This window comes from Corapipo altera, unplaced genomic scaffold (genome assembly GCF_003945725.1).
Source record: "Corapipo altera isolate COAL_440 unplaced genomic scaffold, ASM394572v1 116, whole genome shotgun sequence".
NCBI classification, from domain to species: domain Eukaryota; kingdom Metazoa; phylum Chordata; class Aves; order Passeriformes; family Pipridae; genus Corapipo; species Corapipo altera.
The window spans coordinates 2376150-2391871 of record NW_020884953.1 but is presented as its reverse complement, the minus strand read 5'-3'; the positions used below and the strand labels follow the sequence as shown (position 1 = coordinate 2391871).

The window sequence follows — 15722 nt, the reverse complement described above, 5'->3', positions numbered from 1 at the left end:
TATCATGCTGTTACTGATATATTTTTCACATCAGGAAATGAAAATGATTTTGATGACGAGCAGTTCTAGTTTTAGCTCTAAGATAGGATTAGTCTACTTTCCAATTCTTGTTTCTAAACGAAATCTGTGCCAACTGGAAATTATCCAGTTGGTTGAAAAATGACATGGGAGCAGTTCAGTCAGGAATATTTGCTTTTTTACCCTGGGGTTTCTTCCATCTGCCTAATAAAACAATTATATCACTGTAAGACTGAAATTCCCTTGTCCTTGTCCTGTCTGGAAGTGGATGGTACTAGTGGCTGTTGAGGCAGATGGAAATGATTGCCTCTTTTTCTACCCTTCTGTACCTGATACAGAACCTGGGTCTGTCATCCCATCAACCCCTTTTTGGGTGCTGGGAAGCTGCTTACCAAGTCCCACAAACCTTCTCTTCTGGCCTACACAAGCCCAGTTTTCTGCAGTGTGCTAAATTCTTGGTTTCATTAGGTACTATAACACTATAAAGTTCTAGAGGCTAATTAAGCATTTTGATATATACTGGAAATGAAAATATGCTGTTGAAATCTTTTTCATTAGGCAGGTAAACCACTGTATAGCATTTCTTTTGGTATTTCAGCATCCGTGCAATTTGGGATCCTTGTGTCCTCTAAAGAGTGTGACATCCGATGGGGGAGGAAACAGCCTCTCCAAGTGTAAAAGTATTTTCAGCACATTTTTTTTTAACTAAAATTTGGTCAAATTGGAAAACATTGTCTTTTTTTTTGTAGGACAATGCTGAGCTGGGGGTTCCAGTGACAATACAGAAGCAGCATGGAGGGAAGAGTGTCTCATCTCTGTTTATGCAGATGCTTTCCATCCATTTTCTGCCGTGATCTGCAAAATCAAATTCACAGTTAAACTTTTCAGAGTCATAACAGCATTAAGAGGACTTATACCCAGCAGATTATAGCTCATCTGAGGGCACCAAATCAGTGAATATAGGAGAATGAGAAACTTGCAGTCTTTTAGAACTCTTTCAGTGCAATGTATAAATATTTTATTCTGTGGAAGTTCTGACATTTGAATTTAGGAGGAACAGACTGTTGATGATGAATGTGGATTTTCACTGACAAGCTACAGAAGGAGAGGGGCTCCATTTCTCTGATAACCTTCATGGCCACCTCTGGACCTGCTCTAACAGGTCCATGTCCTTTTTACATTGAGGGCCCCAGAGCAGGAGGCAGCACTCGGGGTGGGATCTCACTAGAGCAGAGCAGAGGGGCAGAATCCACTCCCTCACCCTGCTGCCCTCACTGCTTTTGGTACATCCTAGGACACAGTTGCCTTTATGGGCTGCAAGTGAACATTGATGGTTCATGTCAAGCATGATATTTGTCAACATGATGTCAATATCCCTCTGTTTCCCACATTTGTAAACAGAATGTTTCTTTCGGGTTTTGCTCTTTTCCAGCCCAATGATGATTTTTTCCTAGTTCTCTTTTTACCTTCTCCTTACATGTTTATTTCTGATACTTTTGTGTAAACCATTAAGCCCGAAATGCTATTTACAGTTTGCTACAGACTCAACTGGAGGCAGTGTATTCCTGCCCTTGGTGTATCTTCATTGTACAAAGAGGCTTCATCCAGTCTCGGGCTGTAACTCCTAGGAGCTGTTCAGATGTACAGACAGCAGACCTGCTTGAGTAATTTGCAAATGAAGTGTAAGACAGCAAATGACAGATGGTCGAGACAGACTGGCAAGAGTAAGAAACAGTCAAACAGTACAACCAGAGCATGGTCACGGCATTGCTGGTTGTGCCCACTGACTGTGGGCTGCAGTGGCAGGGAGGAAGGCAAGAGAGGATGATGAGAGGATGTCTGTGGGTGGGTCAGTAGGTTCCCTTTTACTGTTTTGCCATGGTTAAATAACATTTATGGAGCAGAATGAGATTAGATTCTATTCCACTCTCCTACTTCCTTTTTTTTTTTCATAGTCACTTTCAAAATTGTCAGTGTCCTTTCCAAATCCAGACAAGTCTGTATTTTTAGTCATGTTCGTGCAGTTTGTGGTGTCGGGGAGAGGGAAGGGGAAAAGCATTCCCCATGACTGATGAGAAACAGCTGAAATGCTATAAATGTTGATCACTGTAGGCAAAATAGTAAATCAGGAATGGGCAAGGCAAGCATTTTATTTGTTTAAACTGTCCCATGGCTTGTTCCTGTTTATTTTTCTAGTTTAACTGGGTTGACAGAGTCATGGAATGAATAGTATGTATTTTATGGTTGTTTTACAACATTGCATCTCCAAGAGTATAAATAAAACACAGTTTCTCAGCTCTTAGTGTTCCCTTTGTGATATTTCATTCTTGCATTTAGCATTTTGCACACTGACGTCCTGATACTGCGTCACTGACAACATCAGAGGTGTCCCCTGACACTTCAACAGCTTGGTAAAATAGTGAAGAGCAGTGTTATAAGAAGATGGATATTTATGTAGTTCTTCTTATGGCCCCAAAGTTTATACAGTTAATATGAGGAAGAAATTCTTTGATCTGAGCGTGGTGAGGCCCTGGCACAAGTTGCCCAGGGAAGTTGTAGCTCCCCCATCCCTGGAAGTGTTCAAGGCCAGGTTGGAAGGGGCTTGGAGCAACCTGGGACGGTGGAAGGTATCCTTGTCCATGGCAGGGGGTTGGAACAAGATGGTCTTTAAGATCCCTTCCAACCCAAACTGTTCTATGATTCTTTGAATATGAATAATTTTCACATAGTTTCTCCCAGTGAATAACTTCAGTCCTAGTTTCCTGCACAAGTTTGATCACCAATCCCTTACTTATTACTGTCCCTAGCACTTCAGTTTGGTTGCAGTGGTTTGCTTTTTTTTTTCCTTTTCCATGAGTACCAGCTAACTGTTTTTATGAGAGATACCAGCTTGCATCTCCATTAGCATTTTGAGCTGGGGATTCCATGAGAAAACTTTCCTGTTGCTCTCCATTAACTGTACTTTTTGCTCACATGGCAGAGCAGTTCATGAACTGGATGCCTTTCAGATGAAATGAATATAGAAGATGAACTCTAATAGCATGCCTGATATGCTCCAACAGCTAATGGGCATTCAGTCCATGGCACCTGATCAGAAAGTCCTCAGCACCAACTGTTTTGCTGTAGAGATCTGCTCCTGGAACACCCTTACTCATATAAACGTAGCAGCTTTTAGTAAAAACTTAACTAAGATTGTTTTATTTCCTTATTTTGTTTGCTACATTAAGATAATGAGAACTTAGAAACATATACACAGGAATTTGATCCTTTTGCTACCAATTAATTGTTGAGCTTAAATGTTTGCAGCAACAAGGCAAAATTGTTGATCTCCTTGGAGATCAGTACATACATTATCTACTCAGTTATTGTTTGAAATCTTAAAGCAAACAAAAATAGGCTTTTTTGTTTTTTTCAGGGCAGTCTGAATATTGTCTTTGTGTCTTCATTATCATTATTTTTATCATTCTCAAGGCAAAATGTAAGGCTGCTACTTGGAAAACAAATTGCGTTAAATCCCCCCCAAACCTATTCCTTGTTTTTCTTTTTTTCACTACTAAATACTTTTTTTGCAAAAAGAGAAAAAAAAAAAAAAAGGAAACTGTTGAGTGATGTTGCACAAAATGGTAGCCAGGAATCACATCTCAGGGAACAAAGAATGATGTCTCTACAGAACACTCCCTAGCACTGGGAGCAAAACTAATGGATGTGCACTTGGCCAGCCTATTTGAAAGAGCACTTCCAGTGTTTCAGGGAGCTCATACAGCATCTGGAAGTGGAGTACTTCAGATATAGTGTGCTCAGAAAAGCTAAGGCTGGTGATACAGTAAAATAACAGTTCTCCTATAAAGAAGGAATGTAAAGTGTGGGTTTTTCTTTTAGCTCAATCGTTGGGTGTGAAATTGAATTGAGAAGTCTCCAAACTATATTAAATCACCCCCTTGGCATTGCCACAGGAACAATTTATTTCATCTTGAAGGAGCCTTTGGTTTCCAGATCAGCGGAGCTAAGCAGGAGGAACGTGCGTCACATTGAGGTAAACAGGGATGTGAGCTGGTTAAAAACAGAAAAGGCAACGCAGCAAAATTCTGTGCCCCTGACATTTGTCAGCCTCTTCCGAAATGTGAATGCCATTTCCATTAAGCTTTGGGGCAGATATTATCTCTGTACCTTTTGTTGTGCTGATGACTTGGAAGCTGAACATAAATGTATTTGGTTCAGCTGATTTTTCAAGAGGGAAAAATCTCTGTTGTTTTGTTCACCAGGAAGTTTGCTGTGCCATTGCAATGCTGTCATGCCTTGGTGGGCATGTAATGCAGGAGGGCTGGTAGTGAGGGATGGCTCTTGCTGCTTTAGTCCCAGTGTGAGGTGGGACTAGAGAACTTCCAACTTCTGACCTACTTTTGTCATCGCAACTTTTTGAGGGATAACAAATTACAAATGTCTTCACAACGCTATGTAACGTCTGTTATACTTTTCTCAAAGTCTGTCTCTGGAACAAGACACTGAATCTGTAAGCAGTAAGCATTATATCAAATATTTCTACTGTCAGAATGATTTTGGTACAACATGAAGGCAAAACCCTTGACGCTTACTTCAGGGTCTAAAAGTTCTACGCAGATGCCTCCAAACAGCCCCAGCATGTGAGGGTAACATGGCAGGATGTGTGAGCCATGGAGTAGGACTGTGTGCTGACATGTTTTGTGGCCAGTGTGGGTCTCTTTAGGGTTTGTTCCCTGCAAAGTGCAGAGCAACAAAGTCATTTAGGGTCACAGCTGGAATACAAACCGCACATCCCTTACATAGTAAAGCTTAAAGGTACTAGGATCCCCTTTATCATGATTGCAATAGTGCAAGCAAATTGGCCTTAATTTAACCAAAAAGAGCAAGTTCTAATAAATTTTAACCCGCCCCTCTCAAAGTCCAATTGTAAAATTTATTTTGGCTTTACTGTTTTATTTCATCTTTGGCTCACAATTTACCTGACCTTCATCCCTTGAAAACAAGAGAAAGCCAAGCACAGAGCAACAAACTGAACAGACCAGGGTAGCAAACCTGGGTTGGTTTGTTCCTATCCTGAGACAATTGTTCAATTTTGGAAGATGCTAATTATTGCCATGTTTAATGTAAAATAAACCCAAGTTATTTTTAATCCTATCTTAATGCTCTCCTCTACCTTAAGGATGAGATAAGCGGAGCTTTTCTCTGAGTTCCAATGTGAGGAACACACTTTTAGACAGTACAGTGGTCGTTGGAGAATACTTTGTAGTTCTGATTAGTTGACAAAATACCCTGGTTTTCCCCCCTTTCAAAATGTCTCACATCTAGAGATGTTGCCATCCTGAAATGTACCCTGGCAAATGACAGCTGGAAGGACATATTTTTCTGTTACTGTTTCCAGCTATGGGATTGTATGAGGGATTCCCTTTGGTAATAGAAGAAACTTCCTGCAAACCAACATTCAGACACTAGTATTCAATCTGAATATTTTATTCAAATAATACCCTGTCCCACTCGTAAGTAGGGAAGATCCCACACCCTCAGCTACAGTTACCTCCAGTGAAAGGTAAAATAAAAAGCTGTGACCTGGAGACCTATACCTTAAGAGGATCACTGAATGGTAAATTTGTATTTTATGCTTCTGCCATTTCTTAAAGGCAGTAGGACAATAGAAACTCTTTACTCATCATCATCATCATCAGTTTAAATATTTTCTCTATTTACAGCACTCCTGGAATTTTAACTGAGAATCAATAGTGATTTTTCATATCCCTGACATAGTTTACTGATTTCCTTGTACTTGGATGTATCAGGAAACGCATCATACCTTAGTTTCTGTTTCCCAAGGCAAGATGATAGAATCATAAAATGGTTTGAGTTGGATGGGACCTTAAAGATCATCTTGTTCCGATCACCTGCCATGGGCAGGGACATCTTCCACTAGACCAGTTTGCTCAGGGCCCTGTCCACCCTGTCCTTGAACACTTCCAGGGATGGGGATCATCTACCTTCACCTCCTGTGACAGGTTCACAACTTCTCTGATCATCCTTGCAGTCATTTGTTGCTCTTCCAGCATGCCTCTATCTTCCTTAATCCAGGATAAGCAGAGCCATACACAATATCCAGGCTAGGTCATTACAGTACCTTCAATATGACATTTACATATCCCAATCATGAAGTAGCTTCCAGCTGATATTTTCTAGGCTTCTTTTTTTTGTTTCTTTTTTAAAATGTGTGTCACTTTAGTGACTCCTTTATATCCCTAGAAGTAACCAGTGTGCCCATCTTCTTTGCTATAAACAAGGAATGAATCTGTTGGTAGATTATTTTTTGTTATCAGACTCTTCAGTGCTTGGCCTCCATGTGTTCTATCAAATTCCATCTTTCTTCTTGTGCTGCACAAGAACTCTGCAGTGTTGCAACCAGTGTGGCTATGTGGAAACAGATATATTCAACTCTGAGAGATAAGTTTATGTCTTACAGGAATATTTATATCCAGTGCAGAACTAATTTCAGGAAAAACATATTTCGTAATTGTAAATTATGTCTCTTTCCCTATTGTAGTTAGTTCCTTGGAGTATGTTTTAATAAATGAACAGGAAAAATCAAAATAGGAAAAGTGCTTGCTTTGTTTGCTTGCAAAACTCTAGGAAAAACATTAGACTAAAGTTTTAAATCACAGCCATCTCCTAAATCAAATGTGTAACAAGGGTGATAATGAGTGCAAACACACTGAATAATAAAATGTAATTTGGGTTCTGAATTCTAGGGCTCTAATCCAAAGCTCGCTGATGTCTGTGGGAAGGCTTCCATTGATTTGAATTAGGCCTTGGCTTTTGTCCTGAATGAACACAATACCAGTGGAGCTATTCATGAAAGAAATGTTTGGAAATAAATCACAGGAACTTGCTGTGTCAGAACCCAATTCACTTGCTAATTCTGGCAGTCATGTTTTACAATGCTCGTTTTGTCGATACTTTGTCACAGTCCCTCACATGAACTAACTAAATTCCATCTTAAAAAAAAATCATTTGCTGCCGCTGCTGCAATGGAAGGTTGTTTCTGGGTCATTACTCTGATGTTTAAAACTTTCTTTAACTTCTAACCTGAACCTATTTATGCCAACTGTTTCCACTTGTTTTATGCCAACAGTTTTCTAGTTTCTACTCTACACAGTGTCCTTTGTCCTGACTCTGAACAGTTCTGGTAAACTACTGATGATCCTCAGGCTTTGCTTTGTTTTGCTAAATAAGGCAAGCATTTTCATTTCTTATTCAGTGAGTTGTTCATTCATAGAATCATGGAATGGTTAAAGTTGGAAAAGACTTCTAAGACTAAGATTTCTAAAAGTTCAACCATTAATCCAGCACTGCCGTGTTCATCACAAAACCATGTCCCCAAGTGCCACATCCACATGTTTTCTGAACACTTTTAGGGATGGTGATTCCATCACTTCCCTGAGAAGGCTGTTGCAATGCTTGAAAACCCATTCCATTAATAAATTCTTCCTGATAAAACCTCTCCTGGCACAACTTGAGGCCATTTCCTCTTATGATATTGTTTGTTATCTGGGAGAAGAGACTGACCCCCACCTGGCTACACCCTCCTCTCAGGGAGTTGTAGAGAGAAATAAGGTCCCCCCTGCCCCCAGCTCCCTGTAACCTTTATCTGAATCTATTCCCATTTGCCTTAATCTGCTTGGGATATAGCCAACAAACCCTGCATTTTTAATGAGGTGCAACAGTGCTCTATATAATGCTGTTAATACTTTCCTTGCTTTACTGGAAATACTTTTCCAGATATATCCAGTATCTTGTTTGCCTCCTTATGGCTGCAATTCACTGATCATCGTTATCATGTAACTTACACGGTGTTGGTCAAGGTGAGCTCTCATTTAGTGGCAGAAATAGTTTTTAGTCCAGGAGAGCATAGATTTGCCCTTGTCCTCAGAGGCTTTTAGCTCATGTCTGTCACTCCAGCCCTCATTTCTTCCTTGCATTTGTCCTCGGCATTGGCTGTTGTAAATGATAACCATCAAGCTTGAGTAATCAGCAGCCCTAATTAGTATGGTCCTATTTTGTGATAATTTTGTTAATTTAGAAAAAAAAAAAGAAATTTCAGAAACTGCTAGAGGTGGTGAGTGAGGGTGATGGGAGCTGACAGAAGGTGACAGGAAAGAAAGAAGTGGGGAAAGGTGCCCAGTGTTAGGCACAGGAAAGAGATGAAGAGGGGGTGCGGAGCTCACGAGGGAGAATTGAGAACTTGATCAAATGAAGGCTCCTCACATTTTCCAGAGCATTAATTGAGCCTCATGGAGACATACTTGGGATGGATGAAGACACTCCAAAATCCCAGAAATAAATTTTTAACTCATGACTTTCTGCATTTTGACTTTTCAAGAGTAACATCACTGCTGCTTAACTTTGGACATCCCTTTTTTTTTTTGTAAGTTTTCAAAGTGCTCTGAAAGTTTAAAGACTTATTTTCTAAAAGCATTTTAAAAGTACTGAATCCTAAAAGCACTTTAAAAGTCCTGAATTGAGAGGATTATGAGTCTTGAATAATTTATCCACAAAACTTGAAAGGGAGAGAATTTGCTTAGGTCTTTAAAATGTATATGATAAATTTTCTTATAGATTGGAACGACTCTGAAAGACTTTTATCCAGATAAGTACATTCAGCACTTATTAGAAGTCACAGGCAATAGCAATTAAGGCATAAGGCGTTTCCTGGGAATTAATGTGAAGCTGGGAGGAGTTGGGATGGCTCGAGATGCAGCTGAGGGCCATTAAATTCAGTTGATGATTAATGACCTCTGCTGAGGTCATTATTATTATCAGCTGAAAACGTAGAAAAATCCAGATGTATGGCTCTTTTTAATAAGAGTTGCAGTTTCAGTTGGTACAGTAGAATTGTCCCCACTGTGGATAAACTGCCCTGTATTAATATCAAATAGAGGCTTGATTTTCTTCCTCCCCACGGCATTTTTAGGAGTGTTAATCAAAGCTGGATCTCTAAAGCTGTTCCAGTATCAAATTGAAAAGTAAGCAGAATAAAGTCCATAGTGCTTTACAGTTCTCCCAGTGTAGCAGTGGCATCCAGCACTTAATCAGCTTTTTTTAGAGATACTCCATCTATTCCTTTCAGTGCCTAATGAGAAAGAGTTTCAGGATTGCCTAGGAACGTGCCCAGAACATTCCTTGTGCTCCCTGTTCTTGGACCCACGTTTGAAATTGTGTCCTACCTTCTTTTGCATTATGACTCCAACCAAGATCTGGGTTCTGGGTTGTGTTACAAAGAGGGTGGGCACACAGCACTGGCTGATGCAGGCAAATACTGCTGCATCCATACAGGTAGGATCTCTTTCCTAATAAACAGTCACTCGTAACAGATACTTCCAAGTGTTCAGACAAGTCCATGCATGGTTTCTTCCATGATTGGTGAAACTTTTTTTTTTTTAATATGATGAATTATTTCACTGTTGACTTGTAGGGAAAGTGAGAGCTACTACAGGGGACTAGATATATAAATATAAATACCTTGATATCTCTCATAGAATCATAGAATTGTGTAGGTTGGAGAAGCCTTTAAGATTATCAAGTCCAACTATTAACCCAGCACTGCCAAGTCCCCTACTAAACCATGTCTATATATGTATTAAAGCTTGTTTACTTCAAGATGCTTTTTCAAAATGTACTGAAGAAATCTGAAATAGGTAACATAGGTGTCATAGAGACATGAGTTTTAATTAGTCACTTTAATTTGGACTATGTTTCTGAATGCTGTGTGAGTCCTACTTTACAGGGATGCTGGGCTCCTGTCCCTTTCTCTCCCTTCCTCCAGCCTATTTAGCCTGGTCATTGTGAAGGTTGTAGCATCAAATTTCCAAGCAGGACAGGACTGAAATGGCTTCTGCTTTTGGCTGACCTTTATACAAATGCCACTGGATGAAGACTTCTGCTCAGGAAAATGGAATTTTTCAAAAATGTCAGCAAAGCAGACAAAAGGCATAACTCATGTGGGAAATGTTGACAATTTGTACATTAGGTGGTATGACTAGACCCGCTTGTACAAACCTAACAGCATCACACTGTTTTGGGGATAGCTGTGTGCCTTTAGTCACCCTCAGCCAAACCACGGAGCTCTTGCCTCTCTTTTTTCTTTCCTTTTTCTTTTTTTATTCCTCCAAAGTGTCTCCTGCGGTGAGAGGAAGAGGTGAGCGAGGTCAGGCAGAATGAAATGAAAATCATGAAAGCTTAATAGACCACAGGGAGGTTCCTTTGAAAGGGTGCCAGAAGTGGAATATCAGTTATGGGGAAGAAGACCACAGAGTTGGCAGTGAATGAAAGGAGATCTGGTACATGCGCATTGGTGTGTCACAATCTTTGCCATGGCCCTGGTCTGTTTTCTCAGTTAACTCTTTAACAAATGTCTCAGGCTGACAGTAGTTACTCCCCCAGTGCCATTAGTGCTCCCTGATGCAGCTGCACTGTGCTTCAGGATACATTTTTTCTGAGTTCTGAATTTTTTGTTTTGCTTGTAAGCTCAACAGATGAGAACTGAAGTATTGATGAGATTACATAAATTGCATTTTTTTTTTTTTATCTTCTGCAGTCTTTACCAGTTATTCACTCTAAGGATAAGAAATTGTTTTCCTGGATGAGAAGAAAAGAAGTCATATTTTAAAACACGTAAAACCATACTGACTTGCAGAGATAGCAAAGAAAACAGAATCACAGAATGGTTTGCGTTGGAAGGGACATTAGAGATCATCTAGTTTCAACCCTGCTGCCATGGGCAAGGACACCTTCCACTAGACTAGGTTGCTCCAAGCCCCATCCAGCCTGGCCTTGAACATGTCCTGGGATGGGGCAACCACATCAGGTTATTGTAATTATACATTAGGTTATTGTAATTATACAAACCTCTGACATAATAGCCCTCAGTGTACGAAATGGTGTTGCAAATCATCTCAAACACTGGATTTTTCAGGATAAAGCACTCTTAAGAGAAAGGGCTTTGCTCTGGCTGATTGTCCATCTTCTAAGACTTCAAATCTTCGTTGCAGTAATTCAAATGCTTGGAATTGATGTGCAACTCAGTGGATAACAGTCTGAAATCTGGGTAAATGCAAAGGCTGGACTAAATGATAACTGCCCCCCCTTTCGGCCTTAATATTTTATGAATCTGTACTTGTGTGAATGAAAAGACCTGTGCAAGTGCCAGAATTCATTTAAGGATTTTGCTTTTATTTGATGGTGTGGAACTAGTCCTCTGCATGCTCACAGCTTACAGAGAAATCACAGAGGGTCTGAGGCTCCAAGGCTGCCAACGTACCTTGAATTTCTGTTCATCTCCAGGTCCATGGATGTGGTACACTTCAGACCTTTCTTTTACAATGTTGAAATATCCATATTTTTGTCATGTTCTTTTGAAAGTGTTTCTACAGCCTGAAATTTGTCTTTGGGACAGGTCACTGTTTTCAGTTACCCAGTTTGTTTCCCAGGAACTCTCAAGGAATGATTGTGTTTCTGCACTAAGTATTTAAGTTACAAAACATCCAGAACAAACACATCATGCAATACCAAATGACACTGCAGTGCTGATGTGGATGTAACCCTCAGTTCCAGCCTTTCTCTGCTGACTCCATTGTAATTCAGCACAATGGTTGCTTCTGTAGAGATGAGCCCACAGTTGTCTGGTGTTTTCAGTCATGTGCCCTTTTCAGCTTCATTTCATGTGTCACTGTGGCAGTTTTGCTCAACTTCTGTGAGAAGTTCAATAGCTGCTGGGTTCTCAATTTGCAGTCTTCTTCCCCCAAACTTTTTGCAGAGTCCAGCAATACCAGACCAGTGCTTTCCTCAATTTGTTTTCACAGAGCCTTTATTACTCTATGGACACCTGCCCCCAAAGGCCACAGTCTGAAACCTCCTGGTTAAATGGTTGTCAAGTTTCAGATTCTCCTTTGACACAGACTGATGTGACAGAGCACAAAATTAATCCTCAGCATTGTTTCTTTTTAATTTGCAGGAGAAATTCGAAGGCTTGTTCCGTGCCTATGATGACTGTGTGACATTCCAGCTGTTCAAAAGCTTCAGGCGTGTGCGGATAAATTTTAGCAGTCCCAAATCAGCTGCTCGTGCCAGAATAGAGCTGCATGAAACACAGTTCAGAGGGAAGAAGTTAAAGTTGTATTTTGCACAGGTAATGAATTCTGGAATCTACTTCTGTCAGTGAAGAGCTTTTATAGAAATATTGTGCAGTATCACCGAATAAAAGTAATAAATGTTTCTCCCATGCCCAATCTCTCTTCTGAAAGATTACTCAAACCTCCTTATGTTGACTGAACTGTACCTGCCCTGAGGGTCTGCAGTAAATTTAAAGGGCCACTTAGGACTAAAGTTGCTTATTCAACGCACAGAATTACATAGCTTAGAGGTGATTTACAACAGTGGGTGTTGTCTGTGGGTAACTCTCTAAACCAACCATAAAAAACCTGCTAATGTAAAGAATCCAAATGAGTAATAATTAAAAAAAAAAAGCTGGATTACTTATTTGACTGCAACCCTGAGCCACAGTCAGGCTTCCTCCTGCCTTTTGGGTTTTTTTCCTTACTGAATACATGAATTACAAATATTGAATTCTCTAGAAAGAATTCATTAAGTTCAAGTAAAAGGAAGCAGGTAGGGGAAGAACAACACTCTCAGCTTGGGGGCATAGGTGATTATATCCATCTACTGGAAGTGTCAGGTGGGGGGTTCAGTTCTCCTTGGACAAGGGAGAAAGAACACAGACCTTCCACAGCCTGGGTGGGTAACAGGCCCCAGCCAGCATATAGAAAGGTGAGGGAGGTTGAGAGCCCAACCACCGCCTCTTCTGAATACATTTTAATGAATTGCTGTGACCACTGTGGCATGTGAGATACCCACTAGTGTCTATGAGCAATGTAAGCATGCTTTGGGCTGCCAGATTGGCCCTTCAGAGGTCTGAGATTAAGGGCTGACTCATTTGAAGGTATCAGGCAAACCCAAGAGGCTGTTAAATTGTGATCCTTTTCATCCTGGTCAAAATAGGAGCTGTTTTGAGCCTCGGCAGGAGATGAGTTCAGAAGATCTTACAGTTGGATTTATGTGTTGAGAATCCACCTCAATCCCATTTTATATGCCTAAATCTCCTAGATCTGGCTCTGTTTTTTTTTTTTTCTGAGAGGTTTCAAAACTTGCAGTTAAGCAGATCTGAGAACCATTTCATTCTTCCTGCACAATCAAGAGGTTAATTGGAAACTTGGGATAACAAGAAAAAGAAAAATGTGCACAATAGTGATTAGTCTCCCTATTTAAGCAGATTTCCTGCAGAGCCATTCTGGCATCTGCACTGTGCTCTCCAGTACACTCAGCCTTAAGAGAGCTTATTAGTCATGTCCAGGGATGAAGATGTGGAAGCAGCACAGTGTCTGGGGCAGTGTATGGCCTGAGCCAGGCTGAAGAACAACTTCCAGATCTAGAAGTTCTGGGAAACGTGGAGTTGAGAGACCCAGACTGGCTCTTTGCAAACCCATTCCAGTATGGCAGAATTGTCAGCACCCTGATGCATTTGCTGTCATGGAAATGCAGTTTATTGTTCTGGGCTCGAGGTGGTTGTAACCTTGCTCAGATATGGCTGTAGTATAATTCACTTACGCTGAGGCTTCTTTAACATAAAAGAAAAGATCAGGAATTAAACTAGGTAATTTGAGATGGAAATAAGATGAGAACATTCAGTTGCAAATTACTAAGGAACATGATAAGTTCCTTTATCACTTCAACTAAAGAAATGAAATATTTAGAAACCTTTCTGAAGTTACTTATAAGGCCTTGACGCAGGAGTTACTGGTTCCTTGTGTAATGTCTTTTTATTTAGGCATTTAGACGAGATCACAACGGTATCTTTTCAGCCTCAAAAATCTCTAAACTAGCAGCTGTGGATACCAAAGCTTTGTACTTATCCTGAGAGAAGGTATACAATAGGCACAAACAGTGTAGCTTTGCTGATGTAACAGCCCTCCGCTGTGCATTTACTGCAGAGGCACCATCTGTAAGGCTGAGATGAAATTCATCTCCAGGCCTTCTCTGCTGAGACTGACGTTGAAACCCTGCCTGGGTGGCATTTGGGATTAGAAGTGTATTGTTTGAGTAATCATTCCATTTAGCCATCCTGTGTGGATGAAAAGCTGGACACGACCTGGCAATGTGCACTGGCAGCCCAGAAAGCCAACTGTGTCCTGGGCTGTATAAAGGGAGCAGTGACCATCAGGAAGAGGGAGGTGATTCTCTCCCTCTACTCTGCCCTCATGAGACCCACTGGAGTGCTGCATCCAGCTCTGGGGTCCTCAGCACAGGAAGGACCAGGGCTTGTTGGAGCTGGTCCAGAGGGACACGAGGGTGATCACAGAGCTGGAGTACCTCTGCTATGGAGACAGGCTAAAAGAGCTGTGGTCATTCAGCCAGGAGAAGAGAAGGCTCCAGGAAGACCTTATTGTGGCCTTTCAGTACTTGAAGGTGGTCTGTGAGAAAGACGGAGACAAACCTTTTATTGCAATAGGATAAGGGGGAGTAGTTTTGAATTGAAAGAGGGCAGATTTAGACTAGATGTAAGGAAAAGGTCTTTTACAGTAAGAGTGGTGAAACACTGACACAGATTACTCAGAGAAGTTGTGGATGTCCCATCCCTGGAAACAGTCAAAATCAGGTTGGACAGGGCTCTGAGCAAACTGATCTAGTTGTAGATGTGCCTGCTCATTGCAGGAGGGTTGGACGAGATGATCTTTAAAGGTCCGTTCCAACCCAAACCATTCTGTGATTCTACCCTGTACTAAACAATGTCTTTTGTTATGCTTTAAAGATTCAGACCTCTGAGACAGATGGAGACAAGCTTCATTTGGCACCACCACAGCCTGCAAAACAGTTTCTCATCTCGCCTCCAGCCTCCCCACCTGTAGGGTGGCAACCAATAGATGATGCAACACCTGTCATCAACTACGACCTCCTTTATGCAGTTTCCAAGCTTGGACCAGGTAAGCTTGTGGCCCTTGGGTGAAAATGCATCAGAAAAAGAAGACAAGAAATATCAACATAGATAATAGCTGTAGAGGGAGTTGGCATAAAGTCTATAAGTCACATTAAAGCTTTGGATTTAAGTTGATGGATGTCAACTGGTTCTTTTCTTCAGAATGAGTTTTGCCAGATGTATGTACAGAATTGAATGTTACCTGCAGCTCATGAGTGCTGTTGGGTTGAACAGCAGATCAAAGCTTGCTTACAGAATTTATTGTGCTGGGGTTTGTGCTTAGATGAGGCAATTGATGGTTTAGGTGGAGGCTGGACAAATGTTTTGCCGTGAACTTGAGGAGTTCTTAAATGACATCTGCTTGGTACTGCATTCCAAGATGCAGATACCTCATCAAATCTTTAGGCATTACAGCACGTCCACTGGAGTGGAGAATGTCTCACATTAACAAGTTTGTCAAGAGAGAACTACCCTTCCTCAGTCCCAGCAGGATTTCTTTGTTATGAATGCTCATTTTCTGCTGAAAACTGCAGACAGGTAGAATGGGATAAGTTGTAGCCTCTGTTAACATAGAACAGATGTCAATGGGTAATGCAGACAGGCTTTCTTCTGTCTTCCCATTTACAGCTGATGCCAGTAATTGAAGATAGCTGGGATTTTC

At 40.9% G+C, this 15722-nt stretch overlaps 1 protein-coding gene across 3 annotated transcripts in view; it reads left to right on the top strand.

Moving 5' to 3' along the window:
* The window catches only part of RCAN2 (regulator of calcineurin 2), an 80086-nt gene that overhangs the window by 56798 nt on the left and 7566 nt on the right, over positions 1–15722 (top strand). For all 3 annotated transcript variants that reach the window (XM_027663470.1, XM_027663471.1, XM_027663472.1), the window contains 2 exons: positions 12047–12220; positions 14897–15068. In XM_027663470.1, the coding sequence (XP_027519271.1) occupies positions 12047–12220; positions 14897–15068 (346 nt within the window). The remainder of the gene's footprint in view (positions 1–12046; positions 12221–14896; positions 15069–15722) is intronic.